This window comes from Mesoplodon bidens, assembly GCF_964165515.1.
Source record: "Mesoplodon bidens genome assembly, chromosome: 12".
Lineage (NCBI taxonomy): Eukaryota > Metazoa > Chordata > Mammalia > Artiodactyla > Ziphiidae > Mesoplodon > Mesoplodon bidens.
In genome coordinates, this window is record NC_138168.1 from 93,674,585 (window position 1) to 93,698,000 (window position 23,416).

The following is a 23,416-nucleotide window of genomic DNA, read 5'->3' on the forward strand; positions in this document are numbered from 1 at the left end:
AATACGATTGTTACACAGTATTTGTTTGAATTTTAGGTGTATTTACTGATTGGGAAGGAATGTCCCTTTCTTTTAAGCGATCTGATGGCATCTGAGGAGCTCGCTCAAGTCTTTGGGCGGTCTGTGGTAAGCTTGTTCACCTAAACCTGGAGGGGTAGACACAGCGCAAAACAGTCGATGTTAGCTGTACTTCTGTTCCTCAAAAATTGATGCTCTGTTAGGAAAAAATTAATTTCAGTGATTCAAGCATATTTTCCTTTCCCACATCCCCTTTCCAGCCAAAAGACACACCTCCCTCTTGTCCTGAGTGTTCATGTGGTTTGATAATAGCCTCTGGTGTGAGGACTGCTGGTGTGTGGGCCTCAGATATAAGAGCCTCAGGTGTAGTAGTAACCTTTGATGTGATGACCTCTGGTGGGATAGCCTCTGATAAAATAACCTCTGGGGGGCCAGGCAGATGAGCAATTTGAAGTCTTTTGATCCACTGATTACATATTAATTATAGTACTAATTCTGCAAGTTATAGATTGTAATACTAACTTCTAGAATAAAATTTTAACCCTTTAAAGATTGATATTATAGTTTTATTATTAAAAAATCAATATTTTTAACATCCGAGAAATTATACCTTTTGCAGCTGTTCAAACTTACAGTGGAAAAAAAATTTAGGTGCCAATTAAAAAACATGCAGAGCTATGTACGTTTTCAAACCTTCTAGAGGCCACATGATCAAGTTCATTTAAGACCAGTGAATAACCTTCAGGCAACTGAATAAGGCCAGGCTGAGGTGAAGGAGGAAGCCAGGGTAGTGCCAAGCCGGGAGGACACTACAAACAAGACATTAAGAAATCCGTTGTCAGTAGAGCTTTCCCACTCTTACGGTGGTTTCTTACCCCTTGTCAGCTTAAGGATTGTTTTCTTTGGTGGAGGGTGTGGAGGGAAGTACAGACTGCTTGGTGTCACGCTGAGTTCTTAAGTTCCGTCGTTTTCTTCTGCTCTTTGTTTTCTGCCTGTGTTGTGCAGTGAGCCTTTTGCCTACCCGCAGCCCTTTTAGTTCCCAGATAATTTTTCTAGTTGGTTAGCATATATATTTCTGATTGTCCAGATGGTATGAACAATTAATTTTAAATACCACTAAATTTAAAACAATATTAAATTATTAATATTATAGTCATTAACATTTAATTAAGTTAATAGTAAAGTATTTAAAAATAGTGTGAGAGCCAAGACTTCCCAGAATAGCATCGAAGGACTGGCTGTCAAGCTTTTGGACATTGAGTTGAAACCCCTCTTTATAACTTCCTGCCCTTTGAGGGAAATCCAGAATGCATCTGTTTCCTCTTCCCAGTGAGTCTTTAAGTTGTATGAAGACAGCTTCAGTCCTCTCCTGAGTCTCCTTGAGGCTCAGCTCTTCTTTCATATGACATGGGGTTGAGTTCTTTTAGTCTCTGAATGGCTTCCGTTTTTCTGAATCTCCTCTAAGGTGTGGTGCTCCAGGCCCAGAGGTAGCCCATGGAAAGGTATAATTATTGCAGTTTGATAAGCAGGGTCCTTGTACTGGGAGAGTCTTTGCTCTGTAGATGGAGGGACAGAGCAGGTGAACGGTGAGCTTCAAGTCAGAGAAGAGGCTGGAGCCTCTGTGGTCTGGCTGTTCTGCCCTGTGTATTTTGTCATGAGCACACGCTGCTTACTGTGGAGTTTCTGTTGATCACTTTCTGTTTTGTTTTATCTAGATACTGGCCATGTTGATGTATGGTATGAAAGCAGTGTAGCCTGGGTGGGATCTCATCCCCCTTTGTGGCTTTGTGGCCTCTGAAACCTTGGTCTCACCTCTCCTTGCTTATATTTTTCTCTTCTGCATAGTGGGAATAATAGTGCTTTCCTCAGAGGTTGTCCTGAGGGTGAGTGAGTCACAAATAAACACAAAATGTGTCTGACATGTTGAACGCTCAGCAAGTGTTGGTCTGGTATTATTGTTCTCGTTACTATATATACCGTTGGTTCCATTACTTCCGAGAACAGAGCTCACATGATCCCAGTGTTGTATTGATTTGCTCAGTGACCCGGTGATCTGCCTCCTCACCACCTAGATGGACGTGCTCAAGGTCTTCGTGGGCTCTCCGTGCGGACTCAACCTCCGCAATGTTCTGTGGCACGGCTTCGCGGCGCCTCAAGAGATTCCTCCAAAGTAAGGTGCTGTGGGAGGGATTCTCTCTCTTTTTTGATATACTTAAGAGTTTGTTTTATTTTGAATTTCACATCAAGGAAAGATGTATTTTGAGAAGAAGGAGAGTTTGGGGACAGGATTTTGAAGCTAAAACTGAATGTTAGTGGCAGAATGACTGGCGTGATGATAGGGTTATGATTTCACTGACTCGCGCCCCAGAAGCTCAGGTGGTGACGGGCACAGCGCCCTGGTACGTGGGAGACCCGAGGTTCAAGCTCACAGGTTTCTGAGATGTCACTGGTCCTCCCGACCACTGCACAGCTCCATCCCCACAGCCCGTGGAGTTTTCTGCAATTTAATGCTGTTTTATTTTCTTAATTTTGAACTTTTTTTTTGAAAGTAGAGCTTTTTATATGTGTGCTGAGTTCATTTTTCTAATGGATCTCTATGGTATTTTCCACTAGATACTGTTCAATGATGATATTGTTGACAGCAGGATTGGGTCAGCTACTAAAGGGTTACCTTCAGCAAACTAAGCGCACATTGGCACATCGACCTTTCATAATTCTTACAAGCTTAGAGGATTTGATCGTTTTCCCTGGTAAGTTCCACATGCCACATTTTTCCTGAATATATCTCTGTAAAGATATTTATAGAGTTATTAAATAGCATTGAGACTTGAACTCTGTAGGTGGAATAGTTATTCTCCAGGGGCAAGATGCCTTTGAAAGCCTTCATGAAGGCTCTATGAAATGCCTTCATGAAGAACCTCTTAAATTGGGCCCCATCACCCCCTACCTCTTCCCACAGCGCCCCAGGGCTGTCTGAGGGCCACGGCTGCGTGACTCAACGCTAGTGATAAAGCTAGTTCATCGTGCACATATGTTGGCTACAAATGCCTTTGGACCAGTTTGCAACGCACTTTCCCTTCTCCTTTTAGCTCTCGTGCCTTTGTACTCATAATCATTATGCCAAAAGTACCAGTAGTATAAATGTTCTCCTATATCATCTTTTGTTTTCTTTTCGTGAGAAAGCCATTTACCAAATTAGTGGGGTTGGGGGGACACGGGACTTTGAAAGAGCAATTAAACCATGTGCTTGTTCCAGGCTCATTCTTTTCCACTTCGGCTGAAGTGTTCTGTCTGTATTTGCTGATGTTAATCCTGGAGGGAACAGTACAGATCATCTTGGTCCTGGCAGTCGTAGCCTTTTTGTATCATGGATCCTTCTGGTAGTTAGGTGACTGCCAATAATGTATATACTCTTTTTTTTTTTTTTTTTTTTTTTTTGCGGTACGCGGGCCTCTCACTGCTGTGGCCTCTCCCGTTGCGGAGCACAGGCTCCGGACGCACAGGCTCAGCGGCCATGGCTCACGGGCCCAGCCGCTCCGCGGCATGTGGGATCTTCCCAGACCGGGGCACAAACCTGCGTCCCCTGCATCGGCAGGTGGACTCTCAACCACTGCACCACCAGGGAAGCCCAATGTATATACTCTTTAAGGCTTTATTTTTGTAGAGCAGTTCTAAGTTTACAGCAACATCAAGAGGGAGGTGCGGAGATTTCCCGTCCACGCCCCTCCCCCCCGCCCCCGCACAGCCTCCCCCATTATCAACATCTCCCACCAGAGGGTACATTTTTTACCGAGGATAAACCTACATTGACAAGTCATAATCACCTTAAGTCCATAGTTTACCTTTGGGTTCACACTTGGTTCCTGTATCTTCTGAAGATATATTTAATTTTCTTGGTCAGTGTGGTCAGCTTGTTGACCCTGAACTCCTCTACTCAAAGTTGTTGTAGCTTAAATCACTAAAGAGATGTAGTTGCCCACGTTCCCTTTTTCCAAGGGTGCCTGTGGTCACCTGCAACCCTGGCGCTAGTTCAGGTGGTCTCACGCTTAGGTGGCACGCTGCCTGGGGCCCACGGTTTATCTTCCTGAAGAGGTCGGCTCAGTGGCATCACTCCCTAAGTGTGTTTACACCTTTTTTTTCAGTTGATTAGTGTGGTTGTGCTTAAAAACATTTGCTCTTTTTACAGATGTTACTTATGAGGTACTTTCAGTATTAGAAGAAGTGATGAAGAAATCCACTTTTATACTAAAAATCATGTTGCCATATTGGGAAGTTGCATTAATCAGCTTCAAGTCTCACAGGTACCTGAAGTGTGGCATTACAAAGTGGTCATTGGCAGCTTGGAGGCCAGGCCTTCTTAAAACCCTAACCTTCCTGCTTTGTCGCTATTGGAGTTGGAGCAGGTAGGAGCAGGACTGACTCAAGAGCAGACCCGAGCATAGAATATCTTCATATAATTAACTAAAAGGCATCTTGTAACTGTGTTTTAAACATTATTGTTTTGTACTGTTTTTATACAATTAATAAAGATAATTATTTTGTATTTAACTAATGAATTTATATTTATTTAAAAACTTTAAAAAATGTTTTTGGCTGCACTGTGCAGCTTGTGGGATCTCAGTTCCCCCATCAGGGATTGAACCCGAGCCACAGCAAGCAGTGAAAGCCCGGAATCCTAGCCACTGGGCCACCAGGGAACTCCCTGATAATTATTTTTCAGAATCAACTTATTAATATTTTCTTGAGTTCTTACTGTGACTGAAACATAGTGTTCAATGTTAGAGAATCATGAGAGAAAGAAGATATCAGTTTGTCTCTGTGTTCCCTGGGGAGCAGGCCCAGGGGTGTAAGCATCAGGAGTTCAGTGGTCTTTACTTCCTTTCACGTTACCTTATCCCGATACGTACGTTTGATTGGGTACCTTGAGAACCCACTGAAATCCTGGTTTCTGAGTATTTTTTAGAAGTGATGAAACAAGTTTAGCAGATCTTTGATGACACTTTATTCTACTGCAGCTGCTAAAAATGTTTCATCATACATTAAAACACTGGAAAATAGTTTTACAGTCACTAGTCTAATGAGATTTTGATTCTGTTTTTGTTTCTCATATTAGTGAGTAATGTCACTCCTCCTTGCTTTGGACACATATTGGTAGTATCTGGAATACAGCACCCTTATTATGGTGTTGGTGCCAGTGTTTACTTTGAAAACATGAAGTTTTGCTTATTTCCTTCAATTTCACAGGTTTGCTGACTGTGCCATATTGTTATTGGTGCAACTAGAGACTGGACTTAGGAAAGTTTTTGCCACAGTTAACAAATGTCCAAAGAGACTTCTGACTGCTGAGGTACACTGCTTTAAATGGTTGATGGTGACTGTTGTTGCTGTATTGACATTTTTCTGTGCCTAATTAAAAGCTTTTAATATCATATTTTTGCTTATTGTTAAATGAATTTTTTAGCTAAGAACTTTCTTTGGAAAGCTTGACTGTCATTTTTTGTGGCTTCCTATTGTGATTTTATATGTTATATATTTATTTTATTTGTGATTGTCTTTGAGGGTTCTGTCATATTTCCAAGTAGTCTTTTTGTTTGTTTGTTTTGTTTTTGCTTTTTTGTTTTTTTGTTTTTTTGTTTTTGCAGTACGCGGGCCTCTCACTGTTGTGGCCTCTCCCGTTGCGGAGCACAGGCTCCGGATGCGCAGGCTCAGTGGCCATGGCCCACGGGCCCAGCTGCTCTGCGGCATGTGGGATCTTCCCGGACCGGGGCACGAACCTGTGTCCCCTGCATCAGCAGGCGGACTCTCAACCACTACCCCACCAGGGAAGCCCTCCAAGTAGTCTTTTAAACCTAATGGTGTCATAAAATGAGTTGACACTTATGTTTTCTCTGTAGCCATATTTACTGGTGTACTATTGTAACCCCATGAGGTGGGCCGTGGGTGGTCTACAGTATGCCCTTCTCGAAGGATACTGCTTCCTTTTGGCCAAAACTGCCAGGGAGGCTTAGTGATGTCTCTGGGTGGCCATGGGCCTAGTTAGCTATGGGAGAATCCATTAGGTAGGGGAAAGGGAGAATATATATTATGGGACAAACAGCAGCATCTACCATACTTGGTATTCTTGTTTCTTTCACTAGTTCAGCTTCCTCTTTGTGCCCCTTTATATAGGCATTCCGCAGCATTCTGTTCTCAACCCTGTACTCTCTTTATATTTATTCCTTGGGAGACCTCACATAATACCATACCTTACGCTGTTACGTGTGTGGGAGCAACACCAATTAGTAAATTCTTTGAAACTAATAAAAATGAAAGCACAACATGGCAAAAGTTGTTGATGCAGCTAAAGCAGTGCCAAGAGGGCAATTTATAGCATTAAGTTCCAGCAGTCTCCAAGGCATTGTCTCTAACTCACGGTACTTTGATCTCCTGAGTTAGGTTTACACCTGTTTGTTGAATGTCTTCATATGAGTTTTCCCTAGCATCTCAAATTTACTTTATTTCAGAAAAGTAAATTTTCTCTTCCACAAATTTGTTCTCTGGTATTTATTCCTTATTATCCTTATCCTCTGAATTGCTCTGCACCAAGCTTTAACACCATCTTATGCTCTGCCTGCACTCCATTCTCCTCATGGACTTGCCCTGCCGATTAGTTCTACCCCTGATTTGTCTTGTGGTCCTTCAGTGCTGAGGCCTCACCTGGCTCCCCATCACGCTCACCTGGTAACTCATCTCCCACAAGTCTTCATGATTCTCCTTCTCTAATCCATTCCCACACTGCCACTAATTATTTTCTAAACTCACGAGTATTCCTGTGTCTTTTATGGTTTCCTCTGCTTAGAAACCTTCCATGGCTCCCAGCCCCTGCCTGCAAGGCTCACACTTCTGCATGGCTTGTAAGGATGTCAGAGTCTGGCCTCAGCCTTTCTCCAGTTTGTTTTCCCTCTGATTCCCCAGCATAATTTAAGCTCCTCGCCAGTTCCTGAACATGCATGTCTTTCCTCTCACTCTGCCCACTGTCCCCTGCCTGACCACTCCCGGCCACAGTGGTTACCTCCCAGAGCCACATCTACTCAGATCTAACAGCTGCTTTTCTCTGCGTTCTCTTCCTGTCTTATCTTGAGGCAGTTCTGCTTTGCCTTATGTGCATTTTTGTAGAGCTCTCTGGTGTAGGCCCCTTTGGAGTGGGTCATCCATATTTATGTCTGCTGGTGCCCACACCCGGTGCCTTTGATGTAGGCTCTGCCCAGTCCAGTGTTGTGGAGTGAAGCCTGGGTCTTCCGGCAGAAACTAGAGCCCCAGTTGTCACAGCTCTCACTCGAGTGCTCTTAGAATTGACTTCATGGTAACATGACCAGTCACTGCACGGCTCTGTGGTGTCATGAATTTGGTTATTTAGTTGTCATTTCACTGCACAAATAAATAGTGTGACCGTTTCTACAGAGGATGTAGTTTATCGAAGAATATCTTAAATTTTAGCCCAGGCTTTTATCCAGAATAAACATAGCATCAACTTATTTACAAAGCAATACATAACGTGAAAATTATAAAGTGCTGTGCAAATGCTGTAATTATTTATTGAATACTTGTTATGGCATAAGGTCTCTTCAGAATCAATGCAGGATATGAAGATGAGCAAAGACCTAGTGACTTTTAGAAGCTTGTGTGTATTAGGGGTGAGAGATAAGACATTTATACCAACTCCATAAAATAAGGTAGAAGTTGGGCATTCCCTGGCAGTCCAGTGGTTAGGACGACGCAATTTCTCTGCTGTGGCCCGGCTTCGATCCCTGGTCAGGGAACTAAGATTCCACAAGCTGCACGGCGTGGCAGAAAAAAAAAAAAAGGTAGAAGTTAATTCACATCGTTTATGGAGATGAATGAAAAGTTCAGCTTTTTTGAGGAAGTAGTGGGGATATTTAGTAGGCAATTGAATATTTAGAATAGAGCTTGGAAAAAATTTTAGGGTCAGCAATACATGGGCTTTAGAGTCATCTGCACAGTAATAAATGTTCAGGAGTCTTTGATAATATTAAAATGAAAATATGTTAATAAGCATTAATAAGTATAACACATTTCTTGAGCACCTGACTTCCACAAAATACTGATTTTGACACACAGTGTGTAAAATCCTACTGAATTCCCCCAAGCAGCCTTTGAGATGGGCATTCCTCACTTCCAGTTTTGCAGAGAAACCTGAGCATGGAGGTGCTCAGGGTTTCACTTGTAGAAGGTGTGGAAGTTGGAATTAGAGTGCTGAGGCAGCCTGGCCCCGAGCCGTGTCTTTAAAGTCTGGGCTAATTATACCAAGAAGCATGAAAAACAAAGGCTATTTGTTGGAGAAAATATTCAGTTGTGCTCACTTGCACACAAATACCAGCATCAGTAGAAGTGCTCTTTGTGAGTAGTGATTTGTGAAGTTGTGGCATCATAAGTGTTAGAAGTATCTGAAAGATGTTATAAAAAAGAAAAAGAAAAAATGCTTGGAGGGTAAAATATTTAAGTATGCTAGCCACATGTATGCTTTAAAAGCCCAGTTTGTATGAAGAAATTGAACAGCCATTTTACCCTTAATTTGCAAAATAAAAATGCTATTTTCTTATCAAGTCCTTAAACTGAATTACAAACTTTAAATTCAAATCTGTAAGATCATAAAGACCCGTTAACTGAGATATGCTGATTTAGATCAGACCTCTGGAAATCTGGACTATGATACTTCTGACTTTTATTGTCATTTCTATCTAGTATTTATTACTGCTTTCACTCAGGCCTGATTCTCAAATATTGGCATTAACCTAAAATGGAGAGCTAATGATTGAAGTCGCAAATAAGCCAGATGCTTTCTGTCTGTGATCAGTAGTCCATGAACAATAAAAAAACATTTCTCGACAGAAAAGAAAAAAAAAAAGTATCTGAGCTACATTACTTGTTAGAGCAGTATTCTAACACGGCTAGACTGCCAGGGTTGCTGTATTTTCATGTCTTTTATATTGTGTTTATGTTGTCAATGACATTCTTCCCAAAGTGTTGCTAGATAAAGATTTATTTACAAAAGAAGGTTTCATATTTGTGGCCCTGTGCTAGAATTTTTTCCTGCTTTGAATAGTGTCACACTACTTGTATTTTACTTTAATTATTTCTTTTATTTCCTTTTCTGAAGTCAGCAGCTCTTTATACTACCTTTGATGAGGTAAGTAAACTTATAAGGTATTTTGAAACAAATAAAACATTGTATTCTTTTAAAATTAAAATTAAAGATCAGCCATAAATCATATGCTTACAGGAAAATGTTGATAGTCATATAAGCAAAAAAAAAAAGAAAAAAGAAAAAGGTGATGATAGTGTTGAATATAGTTTTCAGACTAATTGAGACCCAGTCTTATTAACCTAGTTTCTAAAGTTATGGAAAGGCCATAACATACATATATACATATATACACACGTATATACATGTACACACACACAGTGTTTGCAAATACACATAAACACACATATACACGTATACCTGTATACACACAATACACATAAACACACAAATACACATATACATACATATGCACATAAATGCACACACCCATATATACATGAATATATATAAACACACATATGCACACCTATATACATGTAAATATACATAAACACATACACACAATTAAGAATACATATATATATCTTCTTAAAGTCATTGTATTGGTTGAGAAAACCTTTTCTGAACAGGTGGTTGCTACATTCTTAAGACTGTCCTTATTTCATTTAATCTGCTTTGGACTTACACAGCATGTCATACCAAATGTACAATATCTTTTGACACTGAAAGTTCTGTATATGTACCAGTTAATCAACTTACTTCTTTTTGGTGTTTTAGATATTGGCAAAACACTTGAATGATGGTAAAATCAATCAACTTCCTCTTTTCCTTGGAGAGCCTGCAATGGTAAAGTTTAGGCATTTACGATCTAACATCCTTGTATTTATGGATGTGATTAGCACTTCCCAAAAATGATGTTAATTTTGGCTTGTGACGTGCCCATAAGAAATGCTTCTGAAGCATTCCCATGTCTGAACTTCATTGTCTGTACAGCTGTCATTTGCTGGCTCTGAGCCCAGCTCAGGTACTGTGCTTCATGCTTTTTGTTTAAATATCCTTCTCCTAAGGCCTGATGACTTAGCTGACCTGATTCTGAGCAATATTTGAATTTGTGGGTTTTGTATTGCGCTGGTAGCAGGGACTGCATTTGCTTCGTGAATGACAGCAAAGTCAGATGCGACTAGTAAGACAGTGTTGGATGAGAGAAGGTAGTTATTTAGAGCCATTTTCTATTTATCACAGTTTTGTATTTTATGAAGTTATTGCAGTGACTACTTTGGACTGTAAATAGAATTTTCTTATTTTCTCCTTTTAACTGGGAGTTAGCAACCTAGGTTCCAGTTCCGGCTGTGTGACACTAGTCAGATTCCATACGCTCTCTGGGCATCCTTTCTGCCATCAGGAAATTAGGATGATTGAACTAGTTTGTCTAGTTCTGTTTGTCCATCAGCAATTTGCCTGGGTCAGCAAATTGGGTTTTCTGACTTATTTTCCTCTACGTTGTGGAAGAGTCCTTGGATTTTTGCCATTAAGAAAGAAGCAGTGTCTTCATAGGGCTTCAGAAGTAAACGAGTGATGTGAGAAAGGACATGTAAGAAGGAGAGCCATGAGGGGAAAGAAAAATGGTGTTGTCCATGCAGGAGCACAGCAGTGGATTCTTTTATTGATTGGAAAGTTGGCTTCCAAATGTGGTCAACTCAGTTCTCGTTTTTCAGGAGGGTGAGAATGAGAAAGGGTACTTTTAAGCACTGGAGCCATGCAAGCAGTTTTGTAGCCCTGGTGGGTGAGTTCTACAAACTTCTTAGGTTCTTATCAATCAGCCAAGGAGCAGATACAGAAACAGGGCTCCCCAGGATATCCTACCTGAGGAGCAGGATGTACAGTTACAGGCAACAGGGCTCCCTCAGGGGAATCCTGCCTGAGGTGGTGGGGTGCAGTTACAGAGGACAGGGTTTCCTCAGGGCAATCCTGAGCTAGTGGGGTGCAGTCCTGCCTGAGGTAGTCAAGTGCAGTGATAAAGCCAAGAGATCCCAGTGACTATCGTAACTTGATACTTTTCTGTTGTGTGCCCTTGAATGACTTTCTTTTTCAGGCTAACTTTTCTGTAATGAACATTGCTGCTCCTCAGATGTTTTGGGCTTGCCATTTCTGGGCCTTCGGACTTTCCTTCTTTCTGCTGAGAATACTAACCAAATATTTTCTGTGTCCTTTTTTTGATAGGAATTTCTCTGGGATTTCCTGAACCATCAGGAAGGTCCCCGTCTAAGAGATCGTTTAAGCCATGGGGAAATCAGTTTACCTGAATTTCCGAAAGAAGCAGCCAATCAGTTGCTTGCATTTTCCTTTGTACTTTTACTCAGATTTATTGATGAAGATCTATTATCAGTGTTTAAGGTAATGTGTAGGAAAGAAAATTAATTAGATTCACTATCATTAAGTTATGAAGGAATGTAGTTTATTTTCAAATGTAATTATATTTTAATCATCTTTTAATTTATATGAGTACAGTGTGCCTCCATCTGAACATGTGTGCATGTGTACAGGTATTCTCTATAACAAATAAATCAATATTACTTGATCTCACCTAAAATAATTCAACCTATTTCCTAAGCATACATTTGCTTGTGTTTTTAACAGTGATGGGATATTGCAAACCAGAGAACAAAGTATAAAGCAGGATTAACTAAATAAATTGGAAAAATTTACAGAGGACTATTAAATGAGAGAGTAGAATATTTGCATTTGTCAATAAACTGTAATTCTTCTATATTTTAAAAGAAATAATTTTGGTTAGATTGTTAGTTATATTTTAATCTTTTTTTCAGACTGTACATGTAACAATTATGGTAAAATTTGTTTCAAAACTCCAACAGGATAGAAAAATTAATACAAAAAGTGAAAGTTTTCAGGAATCCCTTCTCCCAGAGGTGACTGCTGTCAGTAGCTGGGTGTCTCTGCTTCCACGTCTTTCCATGAGCCTGCAGTGCGGGTTCCAAAGCAGGACATACTCTGTTTTGTAACTAACATTTCATTAACAGTTTATTTTTGGCAACTTTGTTCCCTGGGAGGGGTGTGGCCTCCATGTGTCCCCACTGTGCTCTGAGGCCCTCCTGAGGTTCCTGTCTCAGGGGAGAAGCCGTGTGTGCTGTGTTGGCTGCCGGCTCGTCACTGACTTCAGGTGTGAGTCCTGGCGACCCCACCAGACGTTCACCACACAGTGAGGGCTGGTTTCTCTCTGCTCCGTGTAGTACCCGTGTAGGTATCTGTGTGAATGAAAGTTGAGTGCATCTCTTCTCCAAGTAACAACTAACTCTATGAGTTGCTTTGTGCTATTGAGAGTTCTAGGTAGTTACTGCTTATACGTAGGAAAGCTCTTGACTTTTGTTTATTAAATTTGTCCACTCTCAACTCACTGACTTTAATAGTCTGCCACCTTGGGTTTTCCAGTTATACAGATGTGTCAGCTGTAAATAATGTTATTTTTACTCTTTTAAAATGTATGTTTGGCAATTGAGTGTTTATAGTATGTACTCCTCTTTTAGTTATATTGATTTTTAATGTTTAAATTCTTATGTCCTAGTTTTTTAGGAGAATCTCTTACATTTTCCAATTGTTTGGCATCTTTTTTCCCCCATTTATTTCTTGTTTTGCTGCATTGTGGACAGAGTGGCCTTTGTAATTTATCATTGTTAATCAGCCTCATTGAAAAATTTTGTTGGTTATGGTTTGACTACTATGTTAGACCTTTTTTTTTTTTTTTTTTTGCGGTACGCGGGCCTCTCACTATTGCGGCCTCTCCCATTGCGGAGCACAGGCTCTGGATGCACAGGCTCAGCGGCCATGGCTCACGGGCCCAGCCGCTCCATGGCATGCAGGATCTTCCCAGACTGGGGCACGAACCCGTGTCCCCTGCATCGGCAGGCGGACTGTCAACCACTGCGCCACCAGGGAAGCCTTGTTAGACCTATTTTAATGAAGAGTTTTACTTTCTTTTAGCTGAGAGAATTATGTGAAGAAAGCTAATTGGAAATCGGGACTCTTAAATGACCTAAGGTGCAATAGAAGAAAAGTAGGAGCCTGACCAGAAGTTGTAGTAACAATTGTCTGTTTTCTCTAAAGCAGGAAAAAGCAGCAGTGAGAGCATTGGTGAGCACTGCAGAAGCTTACAGCGCTCGCTGCCATCCAGTTTCTCAGCTTAAAAAGCAGGTGTGTGGGGACGGGCGTGTGCAGGTCAGTTGTTGCAGAGATTTGAGAGGTACAGGCCGGCCTTGTCCAGCCGGGCTGCAAGTCCGCAGACCTGGCTTTGTAGCCTGCGTGCCTCTTGGGTGCATGGCCTTGGCCAAGCCACTGTGTCTTTCTAAGGTCCAGCAGTTAGGGTTGTGGCGGGGTTTGTGTCCTCGGCATTCTTGGTACTTGATGGGTGGCTGAGTGCTGTTAACCCGGGACCGGTCACAGGTGTTGCTTTTCGGTGGTGAGGGATGCCAGCTTTATGAGGCCAGCCTTTGTTCACCTGTAAAGTAAACAAGCAGGCAACAAACTTTCTTAAGCATTTCTACCAGGAAGTTACAATTTGGCGAGTAGCTCAGGGACTTTATTTTCTGTATGGTAGGTGGTATGAGGGGGCAAAAATGGGGTCGTCTCCAAGAATATAATAATCATGATAGTTGCTAACTGAGAAATTCTAAAAGGAAGCTGTAAAATCAGCACAGAATGGATTGGGGAGATTTGCAATAGCGCCGGGGAGAAGCCGAGCCTGGAGAAGACAGGTCCTGAGTAGCATCAGGTAGGAGCGGGTTATCCGCAGATGTGCAGGAGCAGAATCCAGCGGCGTCCTGTCCTTGCTGTTTGAGGGAAGGAATCAGCCTGAGTTCCTGTGTCAGTGGGTCCTGTTTGCGATGGCGCGTCGGGCTGCTCTGGTACCTTTATCCACTTGCATCACTCTGTGTGCCCATCGTGATTCCGAGCTTCCAGAACAAAAGCCGTTAGAAGGAGGGCCCAGAAGAGTTCAGGGAGGGAGGCTTCAACAAAGGAGGGAAGGTTCTGGAAGGAAGAGAAGCTTCAGGGAGCCAGCCTTCCTGCTCCTTGGCTGCTGCTTCCAGGTCCCTGGTCAACGCCCCTTCCTTTCCCCACAGTGGGCGTTGTGCATCTTCACCTTTTCCGTGGCCTCGTACTCCTGCCGCATGTGATTTAGTCACCTTTTATTCTGCAGCCAGTCTTTCATCCTGTTCTTTCTAAGTCCATTGCTCGGGATATCAGCTGCGTAACAAAGTACCTCGTTTGGTGGCATCAACAACAACCACTTAATTTGCTTGTGCTTTTGTGGGTCATAAATTGGGAAGGGTTCTGCCGGACAGGAACCCATCTGAAGAGTGGAAGTCTGTGCTGGGTGCTCGGCCAGCTGCACCCGAGCAGAGGTGGGGACGAGGGGAGGGGCCCGTCTCCGACCTGCTTCTCCCTGTGTTCTCAAGGCCATGGCCATTCGCCACGGCTGGCCCCAACCAAGGGCGGGTACACGGACCAACTCTCATCAGGAGGCGTCAGAAGAATTTTGGACACTTCCTTGGAATCCCATATTTCACCTGCCTGTCTTTACCTGATTTGATCGAGTAACAGACCCATCACCTAGTTTTAAAGTGTGGCATCTGTAACAATTTTACAGATATGTCTCTTCTTAGAAGTGATGACAACATCTGTAACAACTTAAAAACATATTTTCTAGAACATTATTTAAAAATCTTGAAAAGCAGTTGTACATTGTCCTGTCAGGTGCTGAGCTGTGAGAGGAGCATTGGAGTTTGGCCTCTGCTGCCTTTGCCTGAAGGATCCGAAAGGGAGGCTCAGCGGTGAGTGCCCCCCAAGTCACGCAGGCCTCGCGGGGGTCCGAGAATGTCAGCCTCTGAACAATTTTTTTTCTCTGGCAAGCCTGTCGGGAGACAGATCCCAAGGAGGGGTTGCTAGGTCTTGGGGACTGGAGGGCCAAGGCGGGGGGTTCAGGGCCTGGTTGTGGGGGAACCGTTTGCAGAGACCAAGGGCAGAGGGGCAAGAGGCAGGCCTCCTGGGGAGGACGGTGGCATCTGGCAGAAATGGTTAGTGGATGGTGTGACAGCGGGTCTGAAGCTCAGGAGAGGAGTGGGCGTGGACACACTGCAGAGTCAGCTCGAGGGAGGACTCTCGAGGGTCACAGGGCATCTTCTGACAGCAGGTGCATCGCCCACAGTGTGTTGTGTCGTTTCTTTTTACCTCTCCCTCTGATGGTGGCTTTTTCATTTTATTTTTGGGGAAAGCGAGTTGAAGATTGAGTGCTTTGCTCAGTGAACCACTGAAATAAATACTATTCTGCACTGGCACTAATTAGGCATCTTGCTCATTGTCATGTATCTTTAAATGTTTTCTGTTTTTCAGATCAGAAGGTAATTCTGAAATAAATGCCTGCCACTCTTTAATCACAGAAATCGTGGCTGAGCTGTGCCACCATGTGCCCGAGACCCACCGCGTTCCTCACGACTCGGAGCACCTTCCTCCTGAGAAGTAAGTTCAGGGTATCCTGGGTGAAGTATCTTGGGGTCAGCGACTTCGCAGTTTTCTGTGTTTGAAGTCTTACACGTTGAAGGTAGTGTTAGAATCCCACTGTGTCCCAGGAGGAATTATTAGATAAGCCCTGGTGGTGCGTGCATTGGTCTGACGGACGTTACAACACATGATCTGTTCTCACCATCGACACCCGCCCAGTGTAACGATTGCAGCAGGAAACTGAGACCTCGTTGGAGGCCGCGGCAGGTGTGCAGGCCGCGGAGGACCGGCGACCATAGGCCCTCGGGCCTCTCGCTCTGCCCTTCAGGTGGCCCCAGCTGCTCCGTGAGCTCTGCAGCATCCCTGTCCGGACCCTGTTCTGCCCCAGAGCTGTCCTGGAGGTGCTGGCCGTGCTCCAGAAGATCGGCGCCCACTGCCGCCGCGTGTGTGGTCAGGTGGCCGCCTTCGCGGAGCTGAGGCGCCGGCAGTGGGAGGACAGGAGCCTGCGCTCCCGGCAGCGGCGGAACTACCTGCGCCTGGTTCACAGGTGCGCGGCTTGCGGGTCTCGTTTAGAGGAGCTCTGCTGGGCAGCTCTTACCTCTGGGTACACTTCTACCCCTGACTTCAGAGAAATACTTATTTTCAGGAAAAGTTACGTACGTGTCACTTAAAAATGCCATTTATAATTTTGGGATATGGGTTCTACGGACCCGAATGAATATCTGCATTTAAACTATGACAGCAGGTGTACCCGGGGATGCCAGCGTTGTGTAGTTTAGAATGTGCTACATCCTCACGAAATGACCATTTTGGACAAATTCCTAGAATTTGGGGTTGAATGGTATGTGTTTATAAAGCTCTTAGTACGTATTCCTTTGCTTTCGCCAGCAGTTTGTGAGATAATGCTGTTGCAGCACACGTCCTTCCCCAAAACAAGATACATTTTAAAATTCCTCCCGGGAAGACTGGAGTCTGACTTTAACTGGAATTTGGTCCCAGAGATGTTGAACCCATTCTCATGTTTAAGCCATTTGTGTTTCTCCTGTTGGGAGAGACCTTTGCTGAATCTTGACTTGTAAGGAAGGAGCTGCCGCTGGGCAAAGGGAACGGGAGCCGAGTGGAGGGACCGGGTGCCGAGCCGGTGGAGCCTGGTCCTCAGAGCAGGCAGGGTGCTTGCAGGCTCAGAACCAGGCAAGGAGCTCAGGCCCAGGGTTGGGGGGCATCCCGCACAGCCTGCAGGGGCCGGGGCTCACGGCCACTGGAAAAACGGCTGTCCACACGAGTGTTCTTTTGAGAAGTTTGGATTTAAGGACTTTTGAAAGAAGGATTGGTTAGGTGAAACGTTTTTCTCCTTATAAAGGTGATACTTACGTTTATTAACTTTTACTTTATTTTTAGTATTAAGCTTCTGTCTCCTATGCTTTATCTGATTTTATTGCTGATTGCACTGGAATTGGTCAACATTTATGTGGTTCTTGGGAAAAATACTTCGGAATATCAGCAGTATCTAAGGTCAGTGTCCTCACTTACAGGAGACGAAGCTGTGTTTTGGTAATTCTGAATCATGTTCACTCCTATTGGTTATTTTCTTGGTGATTTTTTTCAACCCCACAGTCTGGTCCTGAACTGTTCTCTGTGGACTTCGGTGCAAATTTGTGAGCCTTTAAAACTGACACGTTTCAGAAAATTTAATGTGATTTACATGTGAATGATTTTGGAATTCCTCTCTCTGGTGTAAGAATAATGTCCAGACAGTGTTATTGGGAGGAAGCTGGAGAGGCTGCCACCGTCTCAGGAAGCTGTGCGGATGCCTGGGGCCAGGTCGCGGCTCAAAACCGTGGACTGTCTCTGCCGCAGGGCCGCCCTGGGTACTGTAGGGTGGTGCCCTCCACCCACTAGATGCCAGTAGCCCCCAGTTGTGATGACTAAAAACGGCTCAGATGTTGCCACAGTCCTCTGGGGGCAAAATCACCCTAAGTGAAAGCTATGCCTCTAGACAAAGGGTCTGTGGATTTTCATCGTATTATTCTTTTAACTTCTCCCTAAGTGAAAATTTCAAAAATTCATAGTTGGAGAAAGTTTTAGGCTACTTGGGAAACTTTGAGGAGAACTTGGAAAATGTGAAAATGGCGCTTCTTCCCATCAGTCAGGGTAATTCCCCTGTGAACTTTCTGACAAATTATCTTTCAGGAAAAGTCTTTCAACAGCAATAGCTGCTCCAGGTGGGACGTATCTCCTTTGAAGGGGTGGCCCCTCTCTCCGTCGGGTGAGGCTGGTCATCAGGGTTGGAACAGGAGGCACAGCCCCCGAGGTCCTGTGTCCTGTGGGTTTATTACGCGTGCGTGTGGTCCAGACGGCCTCTAAGGTCCTTTCTGGAACCGACTCCCATCAGCTAAGAGCATCCGTCATGTGTGGATTTGGGAGAGAAAGATGGAGGGTGTGTGAGCTGTGTGGAGTCTAGGTGTCCATCCCCTCCAGTGACACTCTAGTTCGGCGTTCTTCTCCTTCATCCAATTTGTATTCTCTTGTTTCTGTTTTGAATGTATTTCTTTTTCTTGAATCCTCAGACAAAAATTAACTACAGAACTTTAGTTGTAATTTCAAAATGAAGGGGATACATTTAAATCATTATTGCATTTTACAAGGGCATAGATAAAGAAATTAATTTCTTTCTTTTAAACAGGTTCTTAAAGTCTGTCTTGCAGTACACAGAGAACCTGGCGGCTTACACCAGCCAAGACAAGAACAAGTGGGATGAAGCTGTCAATATCACACAGGTGGCCTTGTTGAAAATTTGGACTTTTAGTGAGAAGAAACAAATGTTAATACATTTAGCCAAGAAATCCACGAGTAAAGTAGTCTAATAAATCAGGATGCTTTGGGATCTATCAGAAAACCTGACCTGAGTAGATTTTACAGCATGTGAGTTGAAAATCCAAAGGCACGGTGGATTCCAGGTACTGCTTGATCAGGGCACAAGGTCCGTTGCTCTGCAGTTTCCTGATTTGCTTTTCCCAAGTTGTTGGTGTGAACCTCAGGCTGAATCCCTGGGAACCAAATGGCCGTAGCAGTTTTGGGCCTCAACTCCCAATGCATACTGTCCAGAGGAGAGATTTTTCTCAGCCAGCTGTCACCCAGGAATGGGCGGCTTCATCTTACTGGCTACAGGCCTAATCTTGAAACGATGGCTGTGGCCAAGACCCTGCCCTGCACTCACCAGTCAGGCTGGGTGGACGTCTACTCCTGGACCGGCCCCTGGGGCGTAGAGGGAGGGCTTGGGCTGGTCACCCTTGTCCCTGGAGCTGAGAGTAAGGTTGATATGATTCAGATCTCGAGGGAGAGGGTTGGGGAGGAACAGCTCCTGGAAGGTGCTGGGCAGCAAGCCTGAAGCTCAGCACGTCCCCGGGTTTCCAGGTCTGGCGGATTTCGTGCAGGCACCAGGAGGGTGGAGGAGTGAGGGCCAGGGCTGCAGCCAGAAGAGCCAGGTCAGCCCTCGCAGGAGGCCCTGGGTGGCCACTGCAGGAAGCTCCTCGTCCGCTTGGGTGGCAGCAGCGAGGCTGTGGTTCTCCGGGAACCCCTGCAGGGCTGCCCCCAACCCCCGTCTGTGTGTGCTCGGCTGCACCCGCCTGCCGTGATGCACGGCCGCCTCCAGCCTTGCTGGTAGGTCTGGCCTCCCAGGAAGGACTTCCCACAGCCTGAGCGTGGAGGCCGCCGTGGGGGAGGGGGGCCGTGTGACAACAGCCATCCGCGTTCCATCTGTTGCTTCACCAGCCCAGTACCTGCCACTCCCTTGTAAAGTGAACACTTGTGGGTAAGGACGGTGAAACCTGCTTCTGCCTGATGGGATGCCCGACGGCCACGGCGAGTGTCCACCTCTGGAGGAGGTGCTCCTGTGGTTGGCCACGGCCTCCTGGGTGTGGGCTCGAAGGCTTACCCACTCCTAACCCTCCTGGTGTTGGCGCTGGGACGGGCAAGAGGGAAAATGGACTGATCTGTACTATCACCAAGCCAGTGCAGGATCTGCAGAGCCCAGCGGCCACTAGGCTGGCGGAAGCTCGTGTTAAACGCTGCTGCTCTACAGCTCATCGCGTTCCTTTGCCCTCAGCTGCCCACCTCTGTTGGTTGTGGGTCTTCACCTGGTAGGTTGACCCAAACCTCGTTCCTGAAAGGGCTTTCCCGCTAGAAATCTTCCTAGTTTTGGTAACTAGTTTTCTGTGATTTTTATCCCTAGAAATGGGCATCCTTTCCCATGGGCCCCCAAGTCCCCGCCTGTGGCCACAGCCCTGTCCCCAGGGGCGTGGGGGGCGGTCACCCCCATTACAGTTGGTCCCTCTCAGTCCTTTGGTTCCCTGGCACAAGGCCAGCGCTGCGGGCGGGCCCTCAGTCCTTCTGTGTAAGGGCTGCCTTGGGGGCCTAGCCTCCCCACAAGCCGTGGCTCCGAGGGGGTCACAGGGCTGCTCCTCCCTCACCTGCTTCCTCGATCGACCATGTGTCCTGGTGGCTCAGAGAGGAGGGTGCCTGTCGGGTGGACAGCAGCCCCAGGCGTCCCCGTCTCCGCCAGGTCTTCCATGGGCTGCTTGCGGGGCTGGAGCGCGTGCTGAGGTCTTGGAAGTGGTGCCGGGAGAGCCACCCAGCGGATAAGGCTTCTGTGCCGTGGTGATGGGGGGTGGGGGTCACTGATGGCCACAGTCAGGTCACCGTGTCACCTGACGCCAGCGGTGGGCGCTCTCGTGGGACAGACGTCAGCATGCTGTGCACTCACCTCCTGCTCACACCCACGAACCACTCTGATACCTCTGGCCCTCGACTTCCGGTCTCGTTGCTTCCAGGCCCCTGACCACCTGGCCACACTTACCAGTTGCTTCCTCCGTGTAGACCCACCCTCACGGCCATGGGTTCTTCCCGGCGCTTGACCTGCCTCCCGAGACAGTGGGGGGCTGCCCTTGAGGCTGTAACACTACAACTTTCTCCCTTAGGTGGTGTCAGTGGATTCTGCAGAAATCAAACAACTCGAACTTGGGGCAGCCGGCCGTAGGAAGCTCTCCTTAAGCCTGTGGACACACGGCGAGGAGGCGTGGGCATGTGAGCCTTTTGTCTCGGACCTGGGCCTTGGAACGCGCGCAGCCTGGTCCTGCGTGGGCGTCTGCGGTTTCAGAAGGAGATGCTCCAGCAGGCGCCAACCCGATGCCGCAACGGCTCGGTCACGAGGAAACTAGGAGCCTCGGCGGAGTCGGGGTTCTAGCCGGTACACCGGTCCGGAGGGCAGCTAGGAGAGTTGCTGTCATGGTTGTGTCCCAGAACCCTTGGGTCTGTGCTGTGGGCCTGTTCGTTGCTCAGCCCCAGCACCGCACAGGCCGCGCCCGCTCACCAAGATCCTCCGCGAAGGCTCAACACCCACACCCCAGACGCCGATGCTGGCAACTTCAGAGTCACATTCGGCCGTCACTTCACAGTTTTCTGTCCATTCTGCCCCAAGACGATCTCCTATCCTGCCCAGGACTCTCGCCGGTCTTGGTCTGAGCTTCGAGGTGGGGGAGCTGTCTTCCTGTGAGACTGGGCGCAGGCCTCTGTGGGTGCTGCCCCCGTGGTCCCAGGACCCCAGCGTGTACGCCCACGGGGAGCAGCGTGCATTCTTTTGGTGTCACGCTGCGCTTGCAGGCCCTTCCCGCGGCTCCCTGTGGGTGAACGGCGGCAACGTGACACCCGTGACAAGCGCTGCCCTTGCTGGGGTGCCGGGCGCTAGGGCGGTGTGGCTGGTGCCTGCCCGCCCTTGGGGAGGCCACGCCGCTCCTGGCCGGTGCTGGGCTGGGCACTGCCCACGGGCTTCCTCCTCTCCGTCCAGTCTGTTTTCTCTGTCTGCCCTGCTACCGCAGAACCCTTGCCTTGATCAGATGCTTCCCTTGGCGTCCACCCGGGTGGCAGCCACAGCAGAGGGGACTGAAGCTCATTGTTTCCCTCAAACAATGTCACATGTCTCTGCTGCTCTTCACTGTTGAGTTGATGTAGAACTTCACTCCGAGGGACAGGCGTCCTGAGGGCTGTGCCACACCGGCCGTCTAGCCAGCGGGAGTCGCCAGGGTAACAGGCGCCGGCGTCTGAGGGTCCACGACTCGATGGTCACCGTCCGTCACGGCTGAGAAGGCCAAGCAACTGAGAAGCGGCCAGAGGTGCCTGATGTTAGCGAGTCTGCCTCAAGCTCCCCCCGGACGCTTTTTATTTTCTCTGCTGGCGAATACCTTCAGCAGATGGAAATTGCTGGCGAAAAGGAAAGAAGTGAAGATTAGCTAAACTTGTTCTCCATCAAAAGCTCTCCAAGCCGTTCAAGAGCGAGCCCGAGAGGGAGCCAGCTCGTGCTGGCCTCAGGGGCGCGGCCGCAGAGGTCAGAGGCCGCAGGCTCGGACGCTGGACGCAGGCTCGGACGCTGGACACAGGCTAGACCCCGGCTCCACCACGTTTATTCACGGGCTCAGCCCCTCACACCGTTTTCTCGTGGGTGCCCTGTGGAGGATAACGCCCCGCCCCGATTAGGTTGGCGTGACGACCATATGCGGGCAGCCCCCAGCCCCTTCCCGACCGGGCCTCGGTGGCCCTGCGGCAGCGGAGCCGCGTGCGGGCGGAGAACGTCCCGGCCTAAGCCCGTGGTCCCCTCCCCCCACCGCAGTCTCCGGATCTCTGCGGAGTTTCGGTGAAGGAGGGGGCGGGGAGACAGCCGCCGCCGCCCCCCGCCCCCCGCCGCCGCCGTCGGAGCTGAGCTCGGCCTCAGCCCGAGCGGCGCCGCAGTACTGCACTGGAGCCACGGGTGGCGCCCCTCGAGGTGGGTGTCGGATGTGCCCAGACGCGCGCACACCTGGAGGAGGGTCGCTGGGTCGCGTCCCTCGGCGCATCCTGCCTCGCTGTGCTTCAGGGGTTTGGTCGCGAAGCTGCTCTTGCGAGTAAACTTTGGGTTCCTCAGATGAGGGCCGCTCCGGAGCTCTGTTAGCGCTGCCGGACGGGCTGGGCCCGTGCCGCACGGGGTTGCGCTTCTCTATCGGGCCGCGGGGCGGCGCTCTTCAGCAAAGCAAGGCCGCGGCGGCCGCGGGATGCGCTGGAAGCCTCTGAGGGGAGGGGCTGGGGGATCATGGATGCAGGCGGCACCTGCTCCTTCCTTCGGCCTCCCTTGCAGCGGGCAGAGCCCGGGCTGCCCGGGAGGGTGAAGAGCGGCCGCCAGCTTGTCGGCAGGGCCCACGGGGCTTTTCCCGGAAACGAGCTTTCACTCCGGCCCGGCGAGGCAGGAGCTCCCGTCCTCAGGGAGGAAAGCCCGGGCGGGATTGACCGTGTAGCTCAGAGAACGAACCGCAGGGGAGAAGCTCTTTGTTCGAAGACTGAGGTTGATTTCCTGCGGAGGACGGTGTTCGGCGCGGAGGTGCCGTGGAAGTGGCCTCCTGACGGCTCCCCTTTACTGCGAATTCCCAGCTGGCGTTGCGGCGTCTGGGGGCGGCTGACAGGAGCCCGCGGGGACGCAGGCCTCCGCAGGGCGTGGCTGCGGCCGGTCTACAGCCACACGTCGCAGTTCCAGTAAGACGACGTCGCTCTCTTGGTGCCCGTGCCCCCAAGTCTTCGAGGCAGACATAACCTACAGCTGGACTCCTCAGGGTCCCCGGGGCCCTGGATAATGTGGCACCAGAGTGAATCGACTTGGGACCGTTTACAGCCCATCTAAGATCAGTTCTTAAGTTTTTCAAAGAAGACCCTGGATGATGCAGGAAGTTCTTTTGACATGTCATTCAATTCCTTTAAGACAAGAGTATTTTAGGGTACATTCAA

The 23,416-nt window shown here is 47.5% G+C and overlaps 1 protein-coding gene across 13 annotated transcripts in view; it reads left to right on the plus strand.

The window, feature by feature from the left end:
* The window catches only part of ERMARD (ER membrane associated RNA degradation), a 28,352-nt gene extending 5,888 nt beyond the window's left edge, over nt 1–22,464 (plus strand). For 2 of the 13 annotated variants that reach the window (XM_081251599.1, XM_081251598.1), the window contains exons 5-19: nt 37–126; nt 2,091–2,188; nt 2,632–2,768; nt 4,205–4,421; nt 5,263–5,365; nt 9,176–9,205; nt 9,881–9,949; nt 11,324–11,497; nt 13,223–13,309; nt 14,870–14,946; nt 15,506–15,631; nt 15,942–16,160; nt 17,012–17,125; nt 18,297–18,390; nt 19,028–19,733. In XM_081251599.1, the coding sequence (XP_081107725.1) occupies nt 37–126; nt 2,091–2,188; nt 2,632–2,768; nt 4,205–4,421; nt 5,263–5,365; nt 9,176–9,205; nt 9,881–9,949; nt 11,324–11,497; nt 13,223–13,309; nt 14,870–14,946; nt 15,506–15,631; nt 15,942–16,160; nt 17,012–17,125; nt 18,297–18,390; nt 19,028–19,312 (1,920 nt within the window). In that variant the 3' untranslated portion in view covers nt 19,313–19,733. The other 11 variants (XR_014017256.1, XM_081251594.1, XM_081251595.1 and 8 more) reach the window with 11 other exon arrangements.
* Nucleotides 22,465–23,416: the final 952 nt, after the last annotated feature.